Source organism: Chrysemys picta, chromosome 17 (genome assembly GCF_011386835.1).
Source record: "Chrysemys picta bellii isolate R12L10 chromosome 17, ASM1138683v2, whole genome shotgun sequence".
Classification (NCBI taxonomy): domain Eukaryota; kingdom Metazoa; phylum Chordata; order Testudines; family Emydidae; genus Chrysemys; species Chrysemys picta.
In genome coordinates this window covers 4184941-4212802 of record NC_088807.1, presented here as the reverse complement: position 1 = coordinate 4212802, position 27862 = coordinate 4184941, and the positions used below count along the sequence as shown (strand labels likewise).

Here is a 27862-nt window from a genome sequence, read left to right as displayed (position 1 = left end):
AGGAGTTCAGCGCTGGGTGGATAAACAGGAACTGGGCCCCTTCAGTGGAACCAAGTTCTATTTTTCTGTCCTTTTCAGGGGATGGGCACAGGAGGGCCTAGTGGGCTCCAAAATGGCTTCCTTCCAGGAGCCTACACTGTCTGTCGTGGACCTCCTCAGGAGGTATCTGGAGCTTGGTCATGAGTCTCTGTAAAAGCTCCTGGTGCTGCCTGTAGTCATCAGGCAGGAGAGGGGATGATGGCATATTTGCCTCATTGGGGGAGGAGGATGACACACCCGTTAAAACCGTTGCAGCCAGTTTGATTTCCTCCTCCGCACGCACCGACAGAGCCTGTGGTACCATCTAGGGGAAGGTCCAGAACGATTCCTGCTTGGATCTCAAGAGCCCCAATAAGGTCAATATGATGGGTCAACCGGCTGGGGGAAAGGGAGTCCCCCAAGGCATTGGACATCATCGGTCCCTTTGGTAGTGGATGGCTCCAAGACATCCTAGAGGTTCTGTCCGGACTGATCTCTCTCTCTGAGGGGTTGAAGTCTTGTGCAGGTGGTCAGATTCCTCTGGTGAAAAAGTCAGCGGTACCGGAGGAGGAATGCGCCGACCTGCAGATGTAGTAGGGTTTTCAAAGTGATTTCTTCTGGTGTAGAGATGTCTCTGAGGAGAACTGGACTGATAACAGAGGAGACAGCGGGTATATAAAAGCTAAAAATATTCTCCGGAGTAGTAAAGGTCTCAGTTTAAGCTGGAGTACGGGGGGTACTGGAGGTTGGTGCCGACAGAGCTGGTGTGCCCAAGGACGGATCCATCATGGACTGAGGCAGTCCTGTGGAAGGGAAGTCCAGGGTGGAACTCCCAGACGGAGCCGTGGGATGCCGATCCTTCAGTCTAGGAGTTGGAGGTGGAGTTGGTACTGATGGATCCTTCCCCTTTCACACCGTCCCTTCTTGCATGGAAGATTTAGGCAGCTCTAAGCACTTAGGAACCGTGCGCAAGGACTCTCCTGACGTGGACCGAGTACGGGGGGGCGGGAATCTTTTCTTTTAGAGGCCGTTCTGGAAGGGAATCCGTCCTTGTATCTACTGCAGTCCTGAGTTTCTGAAGTACAGGTACCCTGCCCTGCCAGCGTGACCTCTCAGCGAGGTCGCACTGTGCGGAGGACACCCAGTGTACTTTACAAAATGGTGTCCGCCATGTGACCACATGGAGGAAACCAGTTTGTTTTGGTACAAGTGGCCTTGCGGGTGGCTCTACTACATCACTGATGGCCACGCCCCTTACGCTCACGAGAGGGTTTCCTGGGTTTAACAGACCCTGTCTCAATCCCGGAGCTCAGGTGGCCGCTCGCACATTCCCGGAATACCAGGCATGCCGGTACTTCTGGGAATGACGTGTGCCCGCCCCCACCTGAGTGACCTCGCATGCAGTCGTTCCACACCGCGGGGGGGGGGGGGAAGGTGGTGCCATTTTGAGGCATGCGCAACCCCGCCCCCGCTGGCGTGACCTCACACGCACAGTGTGTGTGCAAGATCAGGCCGCGTGAGGGGTACCATTTGGAGGAGCGCGTTGCCCCGCCCCCGCAGGCGCGAGCTCCCATGCTCCTTAAAATGGCGCCCGCCATCCAATACTGGCTTTGTCTCAGTGTCGGATGGGGGGCAAACCCCCAAAAGAGGACTGCCCAGTTCAAAACCAGATAGGCAGCCTCCCTACTAGGTGCTTGTGCTCAGAGGGGCGCTTCCCACAGTCTGAGGTGGCTGCCTGTGGGCTTGGGTCCGATTGCGGTCTCCAGGCCTTCAGACATAGCTCCCTTCTTCAGGGAGGGAAGCAGCAGCAAACGCTGCACTTGCTGAGCGTCTCCGAGACCACCCTGGTGTTTGTCGCTGCTGGAGAAGGAACGGGGGCAGGCAGCCCGGTTCTTAAATCCCGAGACTCTGCGGGGAGAACTAGCCTACGAACCAGTAAACGAGTACGGCGACGGAACGACGTACGCGATCGATACCTGCAGGTTCCGAAAGAGCAAGGATCGCTATGGACACCGAGACCGCCGCATGGCCCGAGTCGGAGTCAAGGAGAAACTGGAGGGGCGCCGGTCCGCCCTGGGGTCCGAGCACGAGGAGGACAACGGCGCGGGCGTCGACCAACGGACACCGCTGGCCGTCAGCCACGTGTGGAATACACATCGGGGACGTCGACACGGCAGCCGTGGCTGGGTTCGGGCTGCGGGGCGATAAAACCCCAGGCTCTGAAATCCCACCACGGGGTGTCTACACAGCAACGTTCAGCCCAAGCCCCCCAAGTCTGAGTCAACTGACCGGGCTCCGAGACTCAGTGTTAGGGGTTTGTTATTGCAGTGCAGCCGTATCCATAGGGACCAACCTGGCCTCGCCAGTCCTGTTCCTTGCCCCTATTCTAGATCTTTATCGTAAGCGGCGTTCAACAAGCTTATATGCGGTTTTACGCTGGACACAGCCAGGCGCTTTGCACTCAGGACATAAGAGCGGCCATATTGGGTCAGACCAAAGGTCCATCCAGCCCAGTGTCCTGTCTTCCGACAGTGGCCAACGCCAGGTGCCCCAGAGGGAGTGAACCTAACAGGTCATGATCAACTGATCTCTCTCCTGCCATCCATCAGGACAGTGTTGAACTGAGGGGAAGCCGGCGACCTGGGGCGCCCTCTCTTCCCACACAGGCAGCGGGTTGATGCACTCGGCTGAAACAAGGGGGTGGGGGGGGTGCGAATTGCTAGCCTGCATTGGGGGAGAGCGGGCAGCAGAGCTGGGAGGGTTCGCCCTGGTGGGCACGGACTAGGCAGGTGGTAGAGAATCACCTGGGTAGCTCGGGTGGCCCTGAAAAGTGTTCCAGTGTGATGGGGGATGCAGGGGGAGTGAGGTACATTTTGAGGGGGGGAGGGCATGGGTGGATTGAGGTGTGTTGGGGGAGTGAGGTGTGTTTTGGGGGACAGGGAGAGCGAGGTGGCTTTGGGGGAAAAGAGGTGTCTTTGGGGAAGGTTTGGAGGCGTGGGGGGGGGGGAGAAGTGTATTTGGGGAGGGTGGGGGGAGAGATGTGTTGGGGGGGTCAAGGTATATTGTGGGGAGCATGGTGTATTCAGTGGGAGCGAGGTTTATTCAGGGGCTCCACGGGGGAGAGTGAGGTGTATTTGGGGAGACCTGGGGCAGCATGTATTCTGGGGGGGTCGGGGCAGAGCAAGATGTATTCCAGGAGGTCCTGGGGGGGCTAGCAAGGTGTATTTAGAGGAATCCAGGGGGGAGTGTGGTATATTCAGAGGTCACGGGGGGAGGGCCAGGTGTATTTGGAGGGGTCCAGGGGAGTGTGGTATATTCAGAGGTCTGTGGGGGCTAGTGAGGTGTATTTGGAGGGGTCGGGTGTGTGTGTGGGGGGGTACATTCAGAGGTCGGGGGAACGAGGTGTATTCGGAGGGGTCGGGGGGGCATGGTATATTCAGAGGTCTGGGGGGCCTGGTATATTCAGAGGTCCAAGGGGGGAGCATTGTGTATCCGAGGGGCGTGGTATATTCAGAGGTTGGGGGGGGGGGCTAGTGAGGTGTATTTAGAGGAGTCCGAGGGGTGAACGAGATGTATTTGGAGAGGTCAGGGAGGTGTGGTATATTCAGAGGTCCAGGGGGCATGGTGTATTCAGAGGTCAGGGTGTAGTCAGAGGTCGGGGGCATGGTGTATCCAGGGGGCATAGTATATTCAGAGGTTGGGGGACATGTTGTATTCAGAGGTTGGGGGGACGTGGTGTATCCGGGGGGCGTGGTGTATTCAGAGGTCGGGGGGGCATGGTGTATTCAGAGGTCGGGGGGCGTGGTGTATCTGGGGGGCGTGGTGTATTCAGAAGTGGAGGGGGCGTGGTGTATCGGGGGGGCGTGGTGTATTCAGAGGTCGGGGGGGCGTGGTATATTCAGAGGTCGGGGGGGCGTGGTATATTCAGAGGTCGGGGGACGTGGTGTATCGGGGGGGCGTGGTGTATTCAGAGGTCAGGGGGTGTGATGTATCCGGGGGACTGTCACTCACTCACCCTCGGAGCAGTACTCCCCCCTCCAGCCGGGCAGGCAGACGCGGGCGCCCAGCTCGTCGCAGGCGTAGTGCCCGAAGGGGTCGTCGCGGGGGCGGCAGTAGTCGGAGCAGCCCTCGCCGTAGTAGTGCTCGTCACACAGCACGTGGTAGGAATAGCGCAGCTCGCTCTGCTCGCCCAGCTGCACGTCCTGGGACCAGTCCTCACCCACCGCCAGCCGGCGCCGCGTGGCCAGGCGGCTGATCAGGTTCTGGGCGTCCTCTGAGGGGTTGGAGGGCGGCGGGGGGAGGGAAGAGGAGAAACGGACGGTCAATGAAGAGCCTGGAAAAAGCACAATGCTTCCCCTCCCCCCTTCCCTGCAATGACCCCCCTCTCTCATGGGGCAGGGCCAAAAACCGGGCCCTTCAGCACAAAGGGCCTGAACCAGACACCATTCAAGTCAAAGGGCCTTGGGATGAGGCATAGACATTGCTCACTTCAGCTGAAGGAGGAGCTCCATTAGCCAGCAGCGCTAGTAAGGCCATTATCCTCTATACGGACCAGCCACTACAGGGAAACACAGAATACTGACCCAACAGGGTAATGGCCTTTGCTCCCTACCCAGAGGAGGGGTCACTCTTAAAGAGGTGTGGGCCAGGTCCTTTAACAGAGTCCGAGGACAGGAGGGACCTCTGCAATCATCCAGTGTGACCCCCCAGCGTAACAAGGCCAGAGCACTTCCCCTCGGACCTAGAGCAGATTGTTTCGTAAGACATCCACAGGCTTAAGTTTAAAATCGTCAGGGATGGAGAATCCACCTCGACCCGTGATCAGTTGTCCCAATGGGTAATGCCCCTCACTGATGAAATTGTGCATCGGATATTCCCGTCTGACTATTTCCAGCTGTAACTTCCAGCCGTCAGATCGTATTTGACTTTTCTCCCCTAGCCCGAAGAGCCCTTGATTAAATATTTGTTCCCTCTATAGGTGCTGATAGACGGGGATGAAGTCACCCCTGAACCTTCTCTTTGCTAAGCTAAATACATCGAGCTCCTTGAGTCAGGCACTACCAGGCAGGTTTTCTAACCCTCTGATCATTCTCGTGACTCTTCTCTGACCCCTCTCCGATTTAGCAACATCCTTCTTGAACGGTGGGCACCAGAACCGGGCACAGGATCCCAGCAGTGGTCACACCAGGGCTGAACACAGAGGGGAAATAACCTCTCTGCTCCTCCTCGAGATTCCCCTGTTTATACATCCCGGGATCACCTTGGCTCTTTTGGCCCCAGCGTCGCACTGGGAGTTCATGGTCAGCCAATTATTTGTTCCCCCCACCCCAAAACGTCTTTCAGAGTCACTGCTTCCCAAGAGAGAGAGTCGCTCAAATTCTTTCCTAATTCCCATAATGAACTCGCTGCACCAGCTCCCTCACTCCATTGGCTTAAATCCCGGCCCCCAGGCACGTCCCAGCCCCCAGCCCACCCGGGATCCCTTCTCCATCCGCCACTCCACTGCGTGCCCCCACCCGCCATGAATCTGCCCAGATGGCAGCTGCTTGCCCTCTACCCAAGCAAACAGAATCATAGCGATGTGGGGCCGGAAACCATCTAGTCCAGCCCCCCGTGCGGAGTCCGGACCAAATAACCCTAGACCAGGCCGGACAGGTGTTTGTCCAGTGACAGGAATTCGATAACCTCCCTTGCAAGCCTACCCAGGGCTTCCCTCCCCTGAGAGCTCCAAATATCTACCTTCAATCTCCCTCGCTGCACATTAAACCCATTTTTTCTTGTCCTCCCTCCAGCGGACATGGAGAACAACTGATCCCGGTCCTCCTTAGAACAGCCCTTAATGGATTTGACGACTGTTCTCAGGTCCCCCCGCAGTCTGCTTTGCTCCAGACTAAACAGGCCCCGTTTTTTAAACCTCCTAGGGCAGGTTTGCTAAACTTCAGATCCTTTTTGTTGCTCTCCTCTGGGCTCTCTCCAATTTGCCCACGTCTCTCCTAAAGCGCGGCGCCTAGAACTGGACACCGTCCTCCAGCTGTGGCTTCCGCAGTGCCGAGTAGAGCGGGACAGTTACCTCCCGTGTCTGACATACGGCACTCCTGTTAATACCCCCCAGAACGATATTAGATTAAAACTGCATCACACTGTTGGCTCCTATTCCATTTCATATCCACTAGCTTCCCCCCGTTTCTTTTTCAACACTGTTATCCCCTGGCCAGTTATTCCCCAAGCGTTTGATTTTTCCTTCCCCAGTGAAGTATTTCACACTGGTCTCTACTGAATTTCCTCTTGTTGAGTTCAGACCAATTCTCCAATTTGTCCAGGTCGTTTTCAGTTCCAGTCCTATCCTCCAAAGTGTTTGCAATCCCTCCCAGCTCGCTGTCCTCTGTAGATTTTATAAGCATCCTCTCCACTCCATTGTCCAAGTCATTCATGAAAATATTGAACGGTACCGGCCCCGGGGCCAACCCCTGCGGGACCCCACCAGTTACACCCTCCCAACTGACAGCAAACCATTGATAACTACGCTCGGAGCACCGTCTTTCAACCAGCTGCACACGCACCCAATAGTCGTTCCATCTAGACCCACACTTCCCTAGGCTGCTTAGGAGAAGGTCATGTGGGAAGGTGTCAAAAGCCTTCCTAAAAATCAAGATACATCACATCTAGTTTTACACACACACCCCGATCGAGTAGGCCCGTGACTCTGCACACACCTCACAGATGGGGCCAAGTAGGTGTACCCACAGCACGTGCCCCACACCCAATTACACCTCCTCCCCTCACAGCACCCCGCCTCCATCCACCTGGACCCCGCCTTGTCCCCACTCCCTTGCAATCCGTAACACTAGTGCCAACCTGTAAGGGGAAAGAACAATGCCCCCTTCTTGCCCCACATGTGTCGGGGGAGGGACCGACCCAGCCCAGGCAGGAAGGGGGTCAGACGCTGCCTTTGGGGGAGAGAGCCTGTGTCCATTTGCCGTTCCCATCCGTGCCTGAGTTCCCGCCGCACCCCCTTCTCCAGCACTCGCTCTCCTGCCTCCAGCGCCCCCACAACACACACCCAGCACCCCTCCTCCCCACCCAACCCCTGACCCTGACCCCCTCCTCCCCACCCACCCAATTCCCACACCCCTCTCTCCTCCTGCACCTCTACCCCCACACCCAACCGCCACACCCAGCACCCTGTGGAGAATGTGGGAATGTCTTGTAACATTTTAAGGACCAGTGCGTGATGCAGTTTACCCACTGCCTGGGAAGGGGTCAGTGCCTCCTCTGGGGATAGGGGGATTGAGGGACATGTGTATAACATATCTGCCCGAGGCTGTATCCTCCCTGCCGAGCCTAAACTGGCATAGCTCCCTAGTGTAGACGCAGCGTATGCGACAGAAGGAGCGCTGGCCTGTATGGTAGCACCAGCTCCCCGACCGACAGTAGCCAAACCACCAGAAGCACTGTGTGTCTCCACTGACAGCTGTGTTGGCATAGCTAAGTGGGCTGGGGGGGCAGTGGCTTTTTCACACCCCCGACCGACAGAGCTACGCCAGGCTACGTTTTAGGACTCGAGCGTGGCCCGAAAGTGCCGTCGAGAACTGAAGGGAACCCACACAGATGAACGGCAGATCCAGGGACTGGCATAGGAACCCTTCACCCCCAGCCGCCCGAGAAAGAGAAGAGCTGGGATCCAACAGGGGTGAGGACAGAAACATAAGCGGGACCAGGCCTAGGTACAGAGACACAAGGTGGCCCCCAGGGGAGCATGGGATATCAGGGCAGCTGCTTCTGCCCAGATAAACTCGGTCTTAAGCTTGGCTTTTCCATGCACACCTCAGCACTCTCCGAGGCTAGATTCCTGATGACTAATCAATGCTCCATTGTCCTGAAAAGGCTGCCTGGTCTCACCAGGCGTACGCCCTGGGTGCCCGGCTCCCTGAAGGGGTACAAGTGCCTATAGGAGTCTGAACTCTCTCGATAGAGCATCCAGGCAGAAATGAGGTCCCAGAGTTTTGGGAAAAGCTATGCTCATGGCAAGGCGAGAGCTAGTGGTCCTTCTAAGACAGTGGTTTTCAACCAGGGGTACGCATACCCCTGGGGGTACACAGAGGTCTTCCAGAGGGTACATCAACTCATCTAGGTATTTGCCTAGTTTTAGAACAGGCTCCGTAAAAAGCACCGGCGAAGTCAGTACAAACTAAAATCTAATACAGACCACGACGTGTTTATACTGCTCTATAATACTACACAGTCACTGAAAAGTACAATATTTATATTCCAGTCGATTCATTTTATACTTACATGGTCAAAATTAGAAAGTCAGTGATTTTTCAGTACTAGTGTGTGGAGACACTTCTGTATTTTTAGGTCTGATTTTGTAAGCAAGCAGTTTTTAAGTGAGGTGAAACTTGGGGGTACGCAAGATTAATCAGACTCCTGAAAGGGTTACAGTAGACTGGAAAGATTGAGAGCCACTGTTCTAAGGGACTGGATGAAGGCCAGAGCACTGGACTCATATTGATCCATGACAGCTGGTGGCAGTAGTGGGATACTGGATGCACCAGTAGTGTTTTGCATCCAGTGACCACTGTAGAAAAAAAAAAATCAAACCACCAAGGTTAGTGAAAGGAAACAGTAAGGCAAATGGTGTGGAAGACTGTAGAGCCGTACAGAGCAAGAAAGCTAACCGCTGAACAGTTAAACAGGGCACAGATGGCTGCACGGCTAGAGAAGGACAATTGGGCAAGAACCATGGTCCAGACCCAGAAGGGGTTCCGGGTGAGCAGCCCAGTTTGAGAGCAGAGAAGAGGGGAGAATCGGAGAATGCCCCAACACAAGAGCTGGAGCAGCAGAGACTGGGGCTGAAAGCAAAGGAGCTTCAAATGGAGGCACCGACGCTGGAGACAGCCAGGTCCGACATGCTGATCAAGAACAAGACGCGCGAGCGCGCCGCACCCAAAACACGAGTCATGACAGAGGGATGCATGCACCGGAAATCAAGGCGCCAAGGAGCAAGAGGCCGTGTGGAACCCCAGCTGGGGAGATCTACTCCACAGATACAACATTACTGTCCCACTTAGAGGAGGATGAGGATAGAGATGCCTTCCTCGCTGCCTCGGAGACTGCTTATGTCTGAATTGACCCCTAGGACAAGGTTTCAGCCGGAGCGTGCAGAAGACCAGGGGAGGGACATATACGGAGGTTGCCACCCCGGTGGGAGAATAGCTCCACCAATGGGTACAGGTGCAGGAGTCACTTCTCTGGAGACTTTGTTGGGTTAGAACAATTCCACCCAGCGTGGCCCCCCATGAGTTTAAAAGATTGGATGGTTTACATGAAGGTGGGAGGCTTTTTTGAAAACACCTGCTCCAGGGAATCTTTTGGGGCCGTCCTCCGGCTAGCGTCGTACAGGAGATCAGACCAGATGATCACAACGGTCCCTTCTGGCCTTGAGATCTGTGAAAATACGGTTAGTGGCTCAGAAGTCTAAGGATCTGTCGCAGGCTGATTGGCACATGAGTTTGTGGACAGTACATCTAGTTATTAAACAAGACTCAAAGGGGATTGGCCTAGGCATGGGGTGGGGGGTTGAGGAAGCACCCCAGATGTGGGATTTGGGCAAACCCAAACTGGGAGGGGGCAGCTGACCCGGATCCCAAAGATCTAAGCTCAATATCTGCAGAAGGATGGGGCATAATGGGGTGTACTGCCTGAACCTCTGTTTCCTGGGGCCTGCCCAGAACCGAAGGGTTAATCCATCATCTGTCCAGCCAGGAAGGCAGCCGGTACCTTAGCTGTGTGTGTGACCGCGTGGGAGAAAGATGTTACTCAGCCAGTGCTTCTTGTGCATAGGATCTGCTGGTAGATAAGTCCCCACTCCGCACACAGGTGCACGCACCCTGATATACTCTCCTGGCCCCAGACCCAGCTGATCCCTAAAGGGAGCGAAAGGTGGGAGAGATTCGGGGGACAGCGGGACACTGGAGCCAATCCCCACGTAGCAAAGCCACAGCGAACCCTGCAATCTGGGGCAGGATCCGCATGCGAAACCCCTGCCCCGCCCGGCAGCACAGGAGTTCTGGGCAAACTCCGGCAGTGCTGTAGGTGGGGGTGAGACCCCTTTTGCTCTACTTTTCGGAAGGGACGCTGTAGCTTTGAGCGGATGCAGCGTTCTTGGAGCCGCGTTGGTCCCAGGATACAAGACCAGCTAGGTGAGGTAACCGGAGCTTTAAGGCACAGTCCAGCCCTTCTCCTGGTACAAACCAAAGGCCTGGGGCAAGCACTGAGGGGAGCCACACGGACAGACTTGGAGGTGTCAAGCAGGTGGGAGGGAGGGGGAACTTTTCCACCCCCTACCAGCCACACAAGGGAAACGCTGGTAAGCTCACAACACCTCCCCGTCTGTAGACAAATACCTGACCTGGAGTGGGGCAGAGGAAGGACCCCCACCCAGCTCCACCCAGAAGGCATAAGTCTCACCAGGCGAACTCCCTGGAGCCTGCATCTGTGACCAAGGCAGTTACTTCCCTGCCTGCCTGCACTGGGGAAACTGAGGCACAGCTGAGCCTTGCCGCGGCTGGCCGAGCTTGCGCGGGGACTGCCAGAAGTCTGAACCCTGTCAGGGGGTGGGGAAAGCCCTGGAGAAGGGTAAAGCAGCTAGGAGGCCACTGATGATGGAAGAGATCTTTTCACAAGGTGGCCACGGCCGCGGTAGGTTCTCTTAACCCAGAGGCCCTGAATCACAGCGCATTGGGGGCGGGGGGAGACAGTGACTTCTGCCCAAGAGAGGAAATGGGGTCCTGGCATATGCACCCCTGCCTTACCTGACCCTGGGACACCCAGAGCCACAGCTGGGTTAAGTCCCGCTCAGCCGGGGGACAACCCTTCCCTGCTCCCCTCCGCAAACTGTTCCAAGAGGCGCTTCCTGGCCCACCCTCGCCTGCAGCGCTGACGTCTGACACCTGGAGGAATGGGAGGAGATAGCAGCAGGGTCTGATTTCCGCCTCAAACCCAAAGGCTTTAGGGGGGCAAAGGGGTGTAGAGGGGAGGGCATGAAAGCTCCCCATGTGGCCCTTGCTAGCGGGACCTAAAGGAGAAGACCTGGGGGATGGATTTGAAATGGCTCTGTCCTGCTAAATGACAACTGCATGTTGTTTAATGAGTAACAGCTGTTCTGTAAGACACTAGAGATTATCTGGCAGAACGGTTCTCCGGGGAACTGGAGACATTTGCCCTGGCGTGTTCTGTAGGAGAACGCTAAGCTGGGGGGAGAGGTAGATACGCTGGAGGGTAGGGATAGGGTCCAGAGTAACCTAGACAAATTGGAGGATTGGGACAAAAGAAACCTGATGAGGATCAACAAGGACAAGTGCAGAGTCCTGCACTTAGGACGGAAGAATCCCATGCATTGCTACAGGCTGGGGACCGATTGGCTAAGCAGCAGTTCTGCAGAAAAGGACCTGGGGATTACAGTGGACGAGAAGCTGGATATGAGTCAGCAGTGTGCCCTCGTTGCCAAGAAGGCTAATGGCATATTGGGCTGTATTAGTAGGAGCGTTGCCAGCAGATCGAGGGAAGTGATTATTCCCCTCTATTGGGCACTGGTGAGGCCACATCTGGAGTATTGCGTCCAGTTTTGGGGCCCCCGCTACAGAAGGGATGTGGACAAATTGGAGAGAGTCCAGCGGAGGGCAATGAAAATGAACAGGGGGCTGGGGCACATGACTTACGAGGAGAGGCTGAGGGAACTGGGATTGTTTAGTCTGCAGAAGAGAAGAGTGAGGGGGGATTTGATAGCAGCCTTCAACTACCTGAAGGGGGGTTCCAAAGAGGATGGAGCTCGGCTGTTCTCAGTGGTGGCGGATGACAGAACAAGGAGCAATGGTCTCAAGTTGCTGTGGGGGAGGTCTAGGTTCGATATTAGGAAAAAACATTTCACTAGGAGGGTGGTGAAGCACTGGAATGGGTTCCCTAGGGAGGTGGTGGAATCTCCATCCATAGAGGTTTTTAAGGCCTGGCTTGACAAAGCCCTGGCTGGGATGATTTAGTTGGTGTTGGTCCTGCTTTGAGCAGGGGGTTGGACTAGTTACCTCCTGAGGTCTCTTCCAACCCTGATATTCTATGAACGCAGAATCCCAACTTCAGAGTAGGTTCGAACTTCCCTAGATCACTGCGGGGGGGAGGGGAGGGGGGCGCGATCGCACTCTGTTCCAGAAGAGAGGTGAAGAACGGGGGAATTGTTTATGATCTTTTTATGAATGATGCGTGACTCAGTTTACCCACTGAGTGGAAAGGGGCCAGTTCCTACTCTGGCGGCACTGTGGAGTGAGGTGGGGCTAGATGTCAGGCAGACAATGGCTGTCTCTGGGATAGACCTAAAAAAAAATGAATGGAATCCACACAGATGAATGGAAGATCCGTTCATGAGCCCTTTGCCCCAGCCACCCAGGAAAGAGAAGAGCTGGGACCCAGAGGGTGGCAGGGGTGAGGACAGAGACGTAGGAGGTACCAGGGCTGTGTTAAGAACTAGGACGAAGACATAAGGTGGACCCCAGGAGAGCATGGGATATCAGGGCAGCTGCTTCTGCCCATATAGATTGTCTTAAACTTGGCTAAAGACTCTTCGGTGCTGGATTTCTAGTGACTAATCAGTGCTCTGTTGTTCTGAAAAGGCTCCTGGTCTCACCACACACATGCTCTGGGTGCATGGCTCCCTGAATGGGTACAAGTCTCTACAAGAGTCTTATCTCGGCTGCACTCTCAGTAGAGCACCAGGACAGAAATGCATCTGAAGAAGTGGGCTGTAGTCCACGAAAGCTTATGCTCTAATAAATTTGTTAGTCTCTAAGGTGCCACAAGTACTCCTGTTCTTTTTGCGGATACAGACTAACACGGCTGCTACTCTGAAACAGGACAGAAACAGGAGTGCCAGAGATGAAGGCCCGGTCTGGGAGTCAGAGAGGTGCAGAATTCACCCTTGGGAAAGGCTATGCTCAGGCTTGGCAAGAAATAGGGGACCTCCTAAGAGACCATATGGAGGCTGAAGCAATGATAGATGTAGATCTATGACAGCTGGTGGCAGTAGTAGGATACTGAATGAACCACCCACCTAACCCCCACGCCTCCCAGCAAACAACTCTCATAGGAATCGCCAGAGGATTCTGGATCGGAGCGGAGGCCCACCTAGACCGTTTTCTCTTGTGCTACTAACGCGGCACCGGTGGGTGGGTCGGCAGCAGTAGGGATGGAACTGGCGACCTCTGGATTTAAAGGCAGGAGCTTTTCCTGCCCAAGCTAAGAGACCCAGCTCCCCGATCAAGGCTACAACAGGCTCTTCCACCCTATGGGTATGCCTACACTGCAAAAAAAGGCGTGTTCTTAACTCACGTGCTTAATTCGCGTTCGCTAACCGGGGTGAAAACAGCAATGAAGACCCAACCAATCGGCTCTAGATTGCCAGGCTTCTCTAACTCCAGCTGCTCACCCGAGTTAAGAGGAGAATGAGAAGTCGCTTACCTTGTAGAGTGACTGGTCCATACCCACGTTCGAGCGGGTGGGGTACACGCACAGCGGTGGAGTTCGGAGTCTTTTGGCCAGAAGTGTCCACACGGCACATTCGTGCCCTGGGGGCTCTCTGTGTTTTTCCCGCAAGGGCGTCTAAAGGCCGAGCATGCCGGCATGCTCCATTCCTCTTCACCGCAGAATCAGAGTTAAAGGGCTCCTGGCACGTGCTTATGGAAGACATCTCCGCGAACCGCAGTCACTTCTCCTTCGAGTCGTCGTCTATATGCACATTCCACTGATGCTGGCTTCCGTGCATTGAGTCTAGGAGAATAAAGACTCAAGTACGGGCCTGCTGAACGCAGCTTCCAAGCTGGAGACTTCAGTAAGTACCTAGTGCTTAGTGAATGAATGGATAGCGTCCCCAGTGGCTGCCCTGCTTGTGCGCACGTTCTTTGAGGAGGCTGTTGAGGCTCTGATGGAACAAGTCTTAAAAAGGATGGGGAGTCCTTTGCCCCCTCAAAGCAAGGCCTCGCGTCGTCAGAAATCCACGTGGACAAAGGCTGTGCCTCTCATCCTTCCTAGAATGGCCACGAAGGGTCTAGGGGAAGATCTGCACGGCTTCTTTCTTTGCAGATAGGAAGCCGGAACTTGTTTGACGTCTCAGGTGTGTAGAACTGGAAGCGTGAGGCTAAGGAAAGAACACGGGTAGGTGGATTTGCTGGTTCAGATGGAATTCTGTGACTACCTTTTGGCAAGAGCTTTGGATGGGTTCTTAAAGACACTGGATAGCTGACTATAGAATAAAGGACCCAGCCGTGCTGGACTCTCTCCTACCTTCCTCACCCAGCTGACAGCTACCCTGAACGCCATTTTCACAAACAATTGCAAGACAGAGCACAATCGCCATTAGTCCATCAGCACTGAAACAATCAGGTTGAGGTCCAATGGGGAAACCAGAATAGGTGGAAACCCACTGATCAGGCCTTTTAGAAATTTCAAGACCACTGGGCGTGAGAAGGTAGATGGGCCCTCTATACGGGGAGGAGGTTAAGCGATCACGGCCGAGCGTACCATCAGCGAGAGCTCAGTGGCAAGTTAAGCCATTTGAGTTCCAGTCGATAATCCAGGATCACGGGCATGGATGCCTTCTGAGCGTTCAGAGACTTGTGACACCATCCGTGAGAAATTCTCGGCCATTTTGCAAAGTAAGTCTCTCTTGTAGAGTCTGTCCAGCTGCCAACCAGGATATCCCAAACTGCAGAGAAGCAGGACTCTCAACAACCGTCCAGAAGCCCAGCTGTGAGATGAGGAGACTTCAGATCCAGATAAAACTTTCCCCTTGTCCTGTGACAATAGGTTTGCTACCAGAGATAAGGTCTTGAGCCGAGAGCCGGAAAGTCTCAGGAAGTCAGAAACCAAGACTATCTCAGCCATGCCGGGTGCTCTCAGGCCGAGACAATCTTGGTTTCTGGACGTCCTGAAGGTGTTGTTTCATCTTGCAAATGGCTCTGTCCACAGATAGCGCCAGTCTGAGAAGATGGCTTGAAAAATGGAGTCTTTGAGTTCCCACTCGTGGTTCAAGGAGACGTACCTGCTCCGACCGTCTGCTATGGTGATCTGCAGACTGGGTAGACGGACAGCCGAGAGGACAATCCAACATCTGATGCCCCAGCTCCACGCCTGGATGGTTTCTTGGCCAAGCGGGTTGGATCTGCCGCCTCCCTGGCTTGTTGAGGTAGAACATGGAGGTGGGGTTGTCCGTCATTATCTGGGCACGCTGACCTGCAATACGACTCAAGGAGGAGTCTCCGGGCTTCAGCAGCACCATGAACTCTCAGAGGTCGATGTGCATCTGTGTCCTCGGGGCAGTCACAAGCCCTGTGTCTGCAGGTTGTCCATATGTGCTGCCCATCCCGAGAGCAATGTGTCCATCCCCCTCATCCTGGATAGGTGGGGAGGTGCAAAGGGGCGTTTGCTGGGTCTTTCCACCAAGCCAGAGATGATCGACCCAACGGGGGCACGGAGAGGGCCATATCCAGATGATATTTGTCTGGGGTGCAGACAGGCCTCGGCCAGCCCTGCATGCATTGATGGTGTAGTCCAGCATGAAGCTAGGAGACCAAGAAGAGCAAGGGAAGTTCTCCCAACTAGAGAGTCTCACTCCTCCGCCACCACTACAAGATCAGGGATGAAAGATCCTTGAACCTGTCCCAAGGTAGGAAGCCCATGGGTTTGAGCAGTGCACCGGTGAACTCCAGGTTCGGCACCAGGCTGCGGGTGTATTGAACAGCCTTTAAGATCCAGTGAGGGGACTCTCCCTGAACCAGCCAACCGTCCCGATGAGGCCATACTGACATGCCTTTCTTGCTTCAGTGTTTTGCTGTAATCTCCAGAGCTTTAGTAAATAACCTCGGGGTGGCTGAGAGGCAAAGGGATAGGATACATACCAGTAACGCCAATGACCTACCATGGATCACAGGTACCTGCTAGTGGATGGTATCATGCCTATATGGACATACACATCTTGAAGGTTGAGGTACACGAACCAGTCCCCGGAGAGGGAACAATCGAGTTGAGGGTCACCACCCTGAACGTCCGCTTGTGTATGAACATGGTCCGTCTAAGATGGTTCACCATCCGTCTCCCTGCTTTGAGATGAGGAAGTATCGTCGGTAGAAGCCCGTTCCCCGCTACGGCAGCAGGACCTGTTCTGTTGCTGCAAGAGGCTCTCTCTCGTTGTAGAAGACCCTAATGAGAGTGGTCCCCGAAGAGGGAGGAGGCAGCAGGTTGGGGTCAGGCGCTGTGAGACACTGAATAGGGTAACCTTATGAGGTCCAAAACCCACTGAGCTAAGGGGGTGCAGGACGATTTCTAAAGGAGGGAGCTAGCTCTGAAGCCAAAGGAGTGGTCTGGATCTCCGGCCAACCCATCAAAACAGGTGTTTCTAAGGAGGAAGGTGGGACGTCTGGGTCGATGAGGCAGGCTGCCTTCTCCCGCGGAAGCGCTGTTTCTTCCCGGAGGGGTTCTGTGGACCTGTGGTGGAAGAAGGGGGGTCAGACTGTTCTTTGAGGAGCAACGGTGAAGTTCACCACTCCCGGGTGACATCACAACCCCTCGGTGTTTACACACCTGCTCCTAGAAGGAAGCATTTCCGACAGCAACGACCGGAGCACGCCCACCGCCCTGGCCAGGGAGCGAGATGCAGCATCGTCGGCTGGAGCCAGTGCAGCTTGCAGACCGCTTTTCGTTACCGACTGCCCCTCGGCAATCCCAGGATGCCTCCATCCCGCCACCCCGTGGCGACACAGCTATTTTTAGCACCCTGGCTCAATCAGAGCAACGCAGGCATGTCTACCTCAGCCGGAAACTACACCTCCAGCTGCAGCGTAGACACATTGTTCCATTGTCCTACTGTTCTTACAGTTAGAAAGTTTTTCCTGACATTTAATCTAAACCCGCTGGGCTGTCGTTTGAACCCACTGCCCCTTGTCCTGCCCTCTGTGGGAAGAGAACAACTTTTCTCCATCTTTCTGATGGCAGCTTTTGGAGGATTTGAAGACCGCGAACGTGTCCTCCCGCAACCTCCTCTTTTCCAAACTAACCATACCCAGCTCCTTCAGCCTTCGCTCATACGGTTTGCGTTCCACCCTTTGTCGCTCGCCTCCGGATCCTTTCCAGTGTCTCTACATCCTTCCTATACAGCGGTGACCAAAACTGGACACCGTACTCCAGCTGAGACCCATCCAGCGCCGAGTAGAGCGGTACTGTCACCTCCGTTGACTTCCTCCATGGGTAGGAGGAGCGCCATCGCTCTTCTCTTCAAGAGGTCTTGGAACCTGCTACAACCGTCCAATTGTGGGGCTGGGGCGGGGGGGGGGGCACTGCTGTCTTCATCTGGTGAGGATGAGGATGACAACGAGGGCAAAGCAGTTGGCCCTGCTGGGTCTACAAAACCATGCTCTGAAGTGTCCCTAGCCTCTGTTTGCCAGAAGCTGGGAATGGGCGACGGGATGGATGACTTGATGATCACCTGTTCTGTTCATTCCCTCTGGGGCACCTAGTATTGGCCAATGTCGGACGACAGGATACTGGGCTAGATGGACCATTGGTCTGACCCAGTATGGCCGTTCTCATGTCTATCAGGGGAAAGAATGTTTTGTCCTTGCTCCTCCTCTCAGCCGGGAGAAGGCTGAGCTGGTGCCCGCTGAGTTGTTGCAGATGTGGTTGAAGGAGTCTTTGGCGAACAGCTCCTGTCCAGGTAGTCCTGTCTTCCCATGAGATGGACACAGGGGCCCCCCCAAGAGGGCCACATGGGCATAGAGGGGAGCAGACCATGGAGTGATAGGGTCCCAGTATCGATCTCTGGAGTGATCTTTAGAGCTCTGGTGGGAGGTAGAGGATGATGGTGGTCCTTGGGGAATACCAGTGCGGTTATCACCCAGGGCCACCAAGGAGAACAAATATGCCGGGTCCACAGGTGGCACTGTGACTCTGAGCATCACGGGCGGCTTGGTGCCGTCTCCAGCCATCCCAGGACGGTCTGGGTGAAGTCAAGAGAAGCAGCAGGTCAGGTTCCTGTAGGACTCGGAGGTCGCTCTATGCCGTGAATCTACCCAGTGCTGGTAGATGTTGCAGGCGGCCCAAGTTTCTCCCCCGGGAGGAGGCTGCCCTGGTGCTGCTGACACACCCTGCAGGAGTTGGAATCCGTAAACCAAGCCAAGGGTCAGGGCTGGAATGAGACAGAGACCGGGGGAAGGGATTAGGAACAAGGAAGGAACCATGGCAAGGCAGGGAAGCAGAAACCGGGAGTCGGGGGGAGACGACCATCGGTAACGAGCCTGAGCTCTGGGGAGAAGCGTGGCACCGAGTGGGGCGCGGGTGGTCAGGCCTAGCGGTCGGAGCCAGAGTCAGGGGCCAGGGTCAAAGCCGGCGTCGGGAGCTGAGCAGGGCTGGAGACGTAAGAGCACGTCTCTTGGTTCCTCCGGCCAACCTGGCGGGCCAGGTTCAGAGGCTGGCCCAATGGATTTGTGTTGCAGAAGGATCTGCCGTCTGGTCTCGCCATCCTTTACGGGTCTGGGAGGTCAAGGATTTGCAGATTTTCTAATCACACAGTAATGAGCACCAACCGTCCGTACGGGCACTGACCGCTCTGTCGCGATGCCGGGAGGTGGTGGAGAGGAACTGATGGCTGTACCCTGGCTGAGGAGGCCCACCGGGCCGGCCCACCGTATGAACACTACTAGGTAAGAGCCCGTGAGCTGGAGGGTGAATGACCGCATTAACGAAACGTGCATGTGGACAAACACTCAAAGGAGAACACATTTTGCAGTGTAGACATACCCGGACACTACTAGAGGAGGATAGAGCGCCACACCGAGCTGTGTCGGTGACACTAGGTTTCCTTGTGGCAGTGGGTTCCACTGGTTAATGACACGGCAGGGAGAAAGCATTTCCGGGGATCGGGTTTGAATTTCCCACGGTTCAGTCTCATCAACTGTCCCCTTGTCCTTGTGTGAGGAGATGGGGGGAGCAGACCCGCCCGATCTCCCTTCTGTCCCAGGGCCCACTGTGTTATAGATATTTATCACGTCCCCTCGTACTCCCCCGCTCACGCAACAATCAAGGTGTTCCAGGCCCCTGCTCATTCTCCACCCAACCAGGACCCATTCCCCCCCTTCTCTCCTCTCCTCTCCCCTCCCCTGCCCGCCCCTCTCCATCCCCCTTGACCCCCCACCCATCCCCTCCATCCCTCCGGCATCCCCTGCCATCCCCTTACCTGCCCCTCTCCATCCCCCCACCCTTCCCGCCTGCGTGCCCCCTCCATCCCTCTGACACCCCCCTCGACCCTCCTGCTCTCCCCTCTCCATCCCTCCAGCACACCCCCTCTAAGACCTCCCTCACCACCCCTGCCCACCCCTCTGAGGCCCCCCCTCACCTAACCCTAACCCTGCACTCCCCCCTCTGTCCCTACGGGAGCCCCGCGCCCACCCCACACCCTGCTCTCTACCTCAGAACTGACATTACTTGTTACCAAGTCACTGACAACACGGAGAAAAAGGATCTTGAACGCTCGTGGGTCCACGTGCGACCAGCTAAAGCACAAAATGGGATACTCAGGGGCATCTGCTACAGACCCTCAAATCACACGTGGGAACAGGCCGAGGGGCTCCTTATACAACTATCTACACTGCGGGGGGGGGAGGGATTTCAGTCCGAGCGGCGTACGCGGGAGGTCTCATGTTACCAGTCCCAAAACACTCTGGGAATGGCTACAGACCACAGAGAACAAATCTCCTACCTCAACAAATCGTTGCATCCCAACCCAGGGGAATTCGACATCAGACCTCGTCTCGACCAATAAAGAGGAACGGATCACAGAAGAAGTGACTCACCCTGGGCAATTCGAGCCGCGTGTCCCTAGGGGTGCTCCACCGGGAGGCGTGTCCGCGTCCCCGCGCTGCTGATGAGAGAACTTCGGGAGCCGTGTCCGTTGGGCCCGCGCATGCGCCGTCTCTCCTTGTGCCGCGCCACGAGGCTAACCCCCACCCCAATTCCTTCTCTACCAGACGACGAAGGAGAGGGGAGGAGGGCGAGTCGTGGAGCACCCACAGGGACAACACATCTCGAAGAACCGTCGTTACCGCACAGGGCGAGCCGCTCCTTCTTCGAGTCACGTCCCCATGGGTGCTCCATTGTAGGTGAGTCCCGAGCAGTATCCACCCCCCCCCGGAGGGCTGGGACTTCCGACTCGGATGGGTCACAGATGAAAGTACCAGGGAGCCAAATACGGCAGCGGAAGCAGAGTCCCGTAACATTCTGCCAAGGTCGGCTCGGCACAGCTCCGAGATGGAGCCATGCTTTAAGAAGGCGACGGCGGAGGAGACCCATCTCCGAGCGTGTATGGATCGAGCCCATGTCGTGAATCTGGCAGCACTTAGAAAGTCACTGGGCTTATAGCGCTGAGCCATTAGACCTTCCCGCCATAGAGAGAGACAATCCAGGGGACCTCCTGGAGGCCTTTGTCCTAGCGAGGTAGAACGCATGGGGCTCTCCCATCACCTAGGGTGTGGAATATGGTCTCCCTGTTGTCCCGGGGAGGCGCGGGAAGGTGGATCGACTGGTTCCCATGGCACGAGGAGGCCACTCTAGGGATAAACCTTGGACGCTGCCTTAGCATGACTTTGTCAGGGAAGAATATCGTGTACAGGGGATGTGCCATTAAGGTGGCTATCTCCCCTACTCTTCTGGTTGAAGTAATTTGCTGGGACGTGCACCAACGCTGGAACCTGGACCACCTCCGCCGCTAAGTGCGTCGGGTGGAGGACTTCCGGCTATGGAGTAGGAACTCTTGTACGTCCTTTGAGCATGAGCTCTCGAGGGGCCGGAACCGTGTCGGAGCCATGCTTTGAGTCGGAGATCCGGGTGCGCCCCTTGTCCTGCGTGAGGAGCGGCGCCGTTTTTGGGAGGGAGATCAGCAGGTACGTTGCCAGCCGCATCAGGTAAGGGTACCAGGTCTGTCTCAGCCAGATAGGGGTGATCAGAATTACATGAGCTCCGTCCCTCTTTATCTTTAGCAGGACCTTCAGCAGAAGAGGAAAGGAAGCTGTAAAGAAGGTCCTTGCCCAGAGAACGCCGTCTGATCCCTGCCCTGGAACAGAACCATGGACACTTCAAATAAATCCATGGATGACGTTCCCTGTGGTGCGAACAAGTCCTGGAAGTACTGACGGGTGCATCTCCCATTCGTGATCTAGCGGGAAGGTGCGACTCGGTTTGTGCACTACCATGTTCTGCGTGCCCAGAAGGTAGGCCGCGGATAAGGCGATGTTTCGAGAGATGCAGCGTTTCTGGCCCCTCCTTGGCGAGGGACGTAATACATGCCGGCTATGTTGTCCGGCAGGACTTTGGAGCCTGCTATCAGCGGGAGGAAAGGGGCGCAGGCGCTCCTGACCGCCCTCAGTTCGAGAAGACGGATACGAAGGGAGATCTCTGCCTGAAACCATTTGCCTTGTGTTGTGAGCCCATTTCAATGCATGCCCCATCCTGGGAGGGATGCACATGGTGAGAAATAACGAAGGTGACCCCTGGAGGAAAGGGGGATCTCTTTGCATGCATTAACCGGGTCTTTCCACCGGTCCGGGGAGTTTTTGACCTTGGTTGGTAGTGAGAGGGGTTTGGCCAAACGGTCCCTGTGTGGTCTGTACACGGAGCTGTAGGCATCTCATGTGAAGTCTGGCGTGCAGAGTCACCGCCGTGTCCGCTGTCATATGCCCCAGGAGCTGGAGGCAGGTTCGGGTTGGTACTTGAGGGAGGAAGGGAGGGTTGGACGGCTTTGGCTTGTAGCGCGTCTAGGTCGGCCCCTATAAATTCCAGGCTTTGCAGCGGTGCAAAGCTCGACTTCTGGGAGCTGATCTGCAGCCCCAACTCCGTGAACAAGCGTCTCATATCTTCGGGGGCTTGACAAGCTTCCTGAGGAGACAGTCGTCTAGGTCAGGGTAGATCCTGATCCCTGGAGATTTTAAACGGGCGGCCACCATGGAAAGAACTATGGGAAATACTCTGGGAGCCGAGGAGAGACCGAAGGGAAGGACCCCGGATTGGTAATGCTCGTATCGCAGAGTGAACCCGAGGAAATGTCTGTGAGACGGTAGTATGGAGATGTGAAAAATAGGCATCTTGTAGGTCGAGGACTGAAAACCAGTCTCCCAGCTCCAGTGACAAAAGGATCGTCGATAGCGGGACCATCTTGAACTTCTGAGCTTTGATGAAGTTGAGAGCTCTGAGGTCCAGGATGGACCTCCAACCTCCCTTCCTTTGGGGTATCAGGAAGTCGTGAATAAATCCCTCTTGCTTCGCAGAGATTGGGGTACTGGCTCTATGGCTCCTAACTGCAAGAGTGGATCTATCTCCTGCTGTAGAAGACTCTTGTGAGAAGGGTCCCTGAAGAGGGACGGGGAAGGGTGTGGTGGAGGGGGGTAGCGAGGTGAAGTGGATGGAATATCCAGATCTCTAGGACCCATCTGTCCGACGTTACGGGCTCCCAGGCACTGCGGAACGCTGGCCAAATGGGTGCAAGGTTACAGGTGGTAGCACGGAGCAGTCTCGGCCTGTCAATAGTGGTGTTTCGGGGTAGGCAGTTGGGTCAAGGCCCGGGAGCCAGAGGGCTTCCACTTCGAGAACCTCCCCTTTTTCCTTTGGGGCTAATAGTGCCGTTGCGGCCGGAATACTGCTGAATACGATCTGTGCTGGTATCGCGGGCTGAATCGTCTCCTTTGGCCCGGTGTACAGATTCCCAAGGACCCGAAAGAGGCCCGGGAGTCCTTCAAGGAGTGGAGGGAGGCGTCGGTCTTCTCCACGGAGAGCCTCACCCCTTCAAATGGGGAGGTCCTCCACTGTTGTCTGCACCTCCTTTGGGAAACCCGGGAGGTGCAGGCACGACGCGCGTCTCATCCCCACCTGTGTCGAGAAGCTGACGGCAGGGCTGGTTTTGCCACCAGTTGGCATTCCTGGATGATGGCTTTGAAGGAATCCCAGGAGCTGTTTGGCACCTTGTCAAAGAAGTCCTATAATTGGTGGAGTTGTACTTCACCAGAAGCGCCTGGTAGTTTTGTCTGCTCACTTGCAAAGTGGAGCCACCGAGGCCGAGTTTTCCCACACCACCTTAGCGCGATCTAGGATGGCCTCATTGAGCGGGGAGTGGGGTTTCAGCGGTGGAAAAGGTATGGAGGATACCAACAAAGTTGGTGACGCGTATCCTTTACCTCCTCTCATGGTACACGGAGGGTGTCGGCCGCCATCTTCGCCAGCTCCTGGAATAGGCAGAAGTCGTCCGCAATGGAGGGCGATGATGGCATGACCGCCTTGTCTGGCGAAGAGGGGGATATGGCCTTGGGTGCAATCCCCTCCTCTGCCTCCATCTCCTGCTCCACCACTTCAAAGGGCTCTAAGGCTCACGATTCTGCCTCTGGCAATGCGTGGTGCCCTGGAGAAAGGCTGGCGGTGCCCTGCCCGGGGGTCCCAGTAGGGCCACTACACTGGCATGAGCCCTGGTGGTGCCCACGGGTGACCATATCAGGATGGCAGCAGTGCCATCTGGTGCTACATTCGCTGACCCTGTTGGTGTTGGGTCCCATATGGAGCTTGGGAGGAGCGAGCATGGCAGGATTGTGGGGAGATACCCCTTGAGCGGCCCTGGCTCGGTACCGAGATCACAGCACCAAGGGTAAACGGGATGACCCTGGTAATTACAGGCTGTCAGACTCGCATCAATCCCAAGCAAGTTAATGGAGGGGCTGATCTGGGACTTGATTAATAAAGAATCCGAGGAGGGTAATATAATTAATGCCAAGTAAAATGGGTTTATGGAAAATTAGTTTGGTTGATAAAGGTAGTGGTGCTGATGTGATATACTTAGATTTCTGTAAGGCGTTTGACTTGATAGTACACGACATCTTTATAAAAACCTAGAAAGATTCAAAATGAACACGGCCCACATTATACGGATGAAAAGCTGGCTAAGTGACAGGTCTCAAAAGGTAACTGTAACTAGGGAATAGTCATTGAGCGGATCCGTTTCTAAGGGGGGTCCCGCAGGGATGAGTTCTTGGCCCTTCACTATTGGATATTTTTAACGATGACCTGGAAGGAAACATAAAATGATCACCAATGAAGTTGCAGATGACAAAGATGGAGGGAGGGGTAAATAATATAGAGGACGGGTCACCAATACAGAGCCATCTGGAGCACTTGGTAAACTGGGCGCAAGCAAACAAAATGTGTTTGAATACAACTAAACGTAAGGTCATTTATCATGGAACGAAGACCGCAGGGCAGACTTACATGATGGGGGACTCTATCCTGGGAAGCTGCGAGTTGTGTTGGATACAAACACGAGTTCCCAGGGTGACGCTGTGGCCACAAGGGCTAGTGTGACCCTGGGATGCATCAACAAGGGAATGTCGAGCCGGAGCAGAGAGTTTATTTTCCCTCTGTGGTTGGCTCTGGTGCAACCACTGTTGGGATCCTGTGTCCAGTTCTGGTGCCCACAATTCAAAGGATGTTGATAAATCAGAGAGAGGTCAGAGAAGAATCACGAGAATGATCAAAGGATTAGAAAGTGATGGATTAAAAGAGCTCAATCTATTTAATTTAACAAAGAGAAGGTTAAGGGGTGACGGGCTCCCAGGCTACCAGTACCTACCTGGGAACACGTTGAGAACAGGCACCTCAGGCCAGCGGAGGAAGGTCTAACAGGACCCAGCGGCTGGACAGGGACGCTGGACACATTCAGGCGGGAGATAAAGCATACATTTTTACCAGCGAAGGGAATGAACGTTTGGAACAACTCACCCAGAGTCGTGGCGGATTCTCCATCCCGGACAATTTTTAAACCAAGATGAGATGTTTCTTTTTGTCCTATAAGAAGAACTCTAGCGCCACCAGGAATGAACACAGGGCAGTCCGGTGGCCGGCGTTCAACAGGAGAGCAGATGAAATTATCCGAGTGGCCCCTAGCGTCTTTACAATCTATGAATCCCTTCGCGGCCCAGGGACCTCCCAACGGCCATTGGCAAAGGGCACAAGGGGGACAGATGGGTTTACAGGGATCCATCAGGTCTGAAGTCTACATAACAGCGCACCAAAGGGGGGCATGTGAGGTCTCTACCACCATCGTCCTAACCAGCCCGTGATGTACGGCCAGATGCTATTTAAAGAGTTACGTATCTCTACGTTCGAAGGTACGTAAATTTGGCCAGGTCACCAGGTGATACACAGGTTCTGGGCAGGCAGGCGGGATTGGAGACGCTTCTCTGGCCCTGACTGACCATTGTGTACTGAGCGTCTTACAACGTGAGTCTCTCTGCACATGGAGCCGCCGGCTAATCGAGACCACGAAGTCACCAAGAGAGCACAAGATCTACAGGCACACACGGCCTCGCTGGGGCGGGGGTGTCCTATTTATGACTAAGATCAAAGAAGAAGCCTGGAGAATACACAGAGACACTCAGGAGCCAAGTTGCCAGCGAGTTTCTCTTAGGAACGGAGGATGCCGGCCAGCCGGGCTGTTAAAGGCTGGGAGAAGGACCGGGGGGAGGGGGAAGGGGAGCCGATCTCTGGAGAGAGGGGAGAGTCCGGTAAGTTCGGTCTGGGCTGTAGTTCTGGTGTGAACGTAACCCATTGTGTCCCATCATTCTACCTCCCGGCTGTTACTTGGAGCTCTGCGAGATCCCCTGACACCGGATTTCCCTCCGAACGTGGCTAAGGCCTGGGCCGAGGTGGAGCCGGAAAGCTGGGCTGGGCTGATCCTCTGGGAGCAGTGGGGCTGTGAATGCGGCGAGTGGCGGGGGGAGCAGGGGCTGGGTGCTCCAGGGGGATGCTCCTTGGGGGGCAGAGGGGGGCTGCTGGTAACCTGCAGAGGGCCAGCAGGGAGGGGAGCGCTTGTGTTCCCCGGGCCAGGGGAGTCGGGGAGCAGAACCCTGGCAGGCCCAGACAGGGGTTCCTCATGCTATGGGCAGGTGGTGGCGAGGTGCCTCACTGCCCTGGGTACCCCGGGAACATCAGACCCTTCCTCCATGTCATCTCCTCACTCAACCCACCCTAGAGTGCCCCTTCCTCCCCCCTGCACTCGCCTGTCCTTCCCCCTGGGACCCCCATGGCCTCCTGCACCCCATATTCCCTGCCTCATCCCCCTGGGGCCCCCATTCCCTTCCCCCCCATATTCCCCTTGCCTGGGACCCCCAATATTCCCCTCTCCATCCCCTGGAACCCCCATTGCCTTCCCCCGGGACCCCCATTGCCTTCCCCCTCTGTATTCCCCCGACTCATCTCCTCTCCATCGCTCTGGGACACCCCCCCTCCACTCCCAGCACTCTGCCACTCCCCACCCCCTCCCCTCAGCAGTTCTCCCCCCAAGTCAGACCCGGCCCCCCCCCCCCCCCACACTCACACACCATGGCCTGGAGCTAACCAGGGTCCTGCATCGGGGGAGGGGATGGGGGGAATTGAGGGGGTTGCTCCTCCCCCCAAAGTGTCCCACCAACCAGCACTTGCCCTGCCTGTGCCTTGGTTCCTCACCCCCAGCCTGCTCCAGCCACACGGCCCTGCCACTGCCGTGGACCCCCGCGCCCCCCAGCTGGGATCCCCACCCCTCCCCTCCCCCAGCCAGGCTCCACTCTGCACCTCCCCATCCTCACCCCCCCCCCCACCAGATTCCCACCTCTCTCCACACCACCACCACCACCACCCTGGCCAGCCACCCCCTTCTTCCCCTCGCCCTTTTCCGGACAGACTTCCAGATATGCACCATCCCAGCCCCACCCCACCCCCCAGCCAGCCACCCCCCCCGCCTCCAACCCACCCCCTCCTCTCCCCGGCCAGCCACCCCCCACTTCCCCACCTTTTCCAGACAGACTCCCCAATATGCACCATCCCAGCCCCACCCTTCCCCAGCCAGCCACTCCCCACTCCAACCCACCCCCACCCTCCCCAGCCAGCCACCCCTCTCTTCCCCCCCTTTTCCGGACAGTCTCCCCGATATGTACCATCCCAGCCCCACCCCTCTTCCAGCCAGACTCCCACACACAGACCATCCGTCCCACCTGTCACCTCCCCAACCACTCCCCAGACCTCACCACCACCCATTCCTCTCCCAACCAGCCTCCCCCTCTCACTACCCATCCCCACCCTGCCCCTGCCCAGTTGCCCCCAGCCACCCTCCCCCAGCCAGTGCCCCCCCATCCTCCCTTGCTACAGGATCCAGTACAAAGAGGATCTAATGCTCCACCCCCAGCAACAGGGTTTGTGGGGAAGGGCAGGGGATGGTTCCTCTCCCCAGCACCCAGCGGTGTGACCCCCTCACTGGATCCCCCCATCTAGCACCCGGCTCCTCTGGCCCCCATCCCCCGCTGAGATCCCCCCCCCCGGCTCCTCTACCCCCACCCGCCGCTGAGATCCCCCCCCCCCGGCACCCAGCTCCTCTACCCCCCATCCCCCCACTAGAATCCCCCCCATCCGGCACCCGGCTCCTCTGCCCCCCACCCCCTGCTGGAATCCTCCCCCTGGCAGCTGGCTCCTCTGCCCCCCACCCCCTCTGCTGGGATCCCCCCACCAGCACCCAGCTCCTCTGCCCCCCACCCTCATTGGGATCCCCCAATTCAGCACCAGATCCTGTGTCCCCTCAGCCCCCGCTGGGATCCTCCCCCATCCGGCACCCAGCTCCTCTGCCCCCACCTCTGGAATTCTCCATGGCCCCCAGGGGCTAACCTGGTGCCCCCAACTCTCCCCTGATCACTAGTAACCCAGGTCTCTATCAGCTGCTTGCCCTCACCCCTGCTGGCTCCAGTACCCATCA

At 56.2% G+C, this 27862-nt stretch overlaps 1 protein-coding gene across 1 annotated transcript in view; it reads right to left on the bottom strand.

Moving 5' to 3' along the window:
- Positions 1 to 27862, bottom strand: part of DLL3 (delta like canonical Notch ligand 3) — a 272902-nt gene that overhangs the window by 233317 nt on the left and 11723 nt on the right. The window contains 1 exon segment of the mRNA XM_065571764.1: positions 4034 to 4291. Within this exon segment, the coding sequence (XP_065427836.1) occupies positions 4034 to 4291 (258 nt within the window).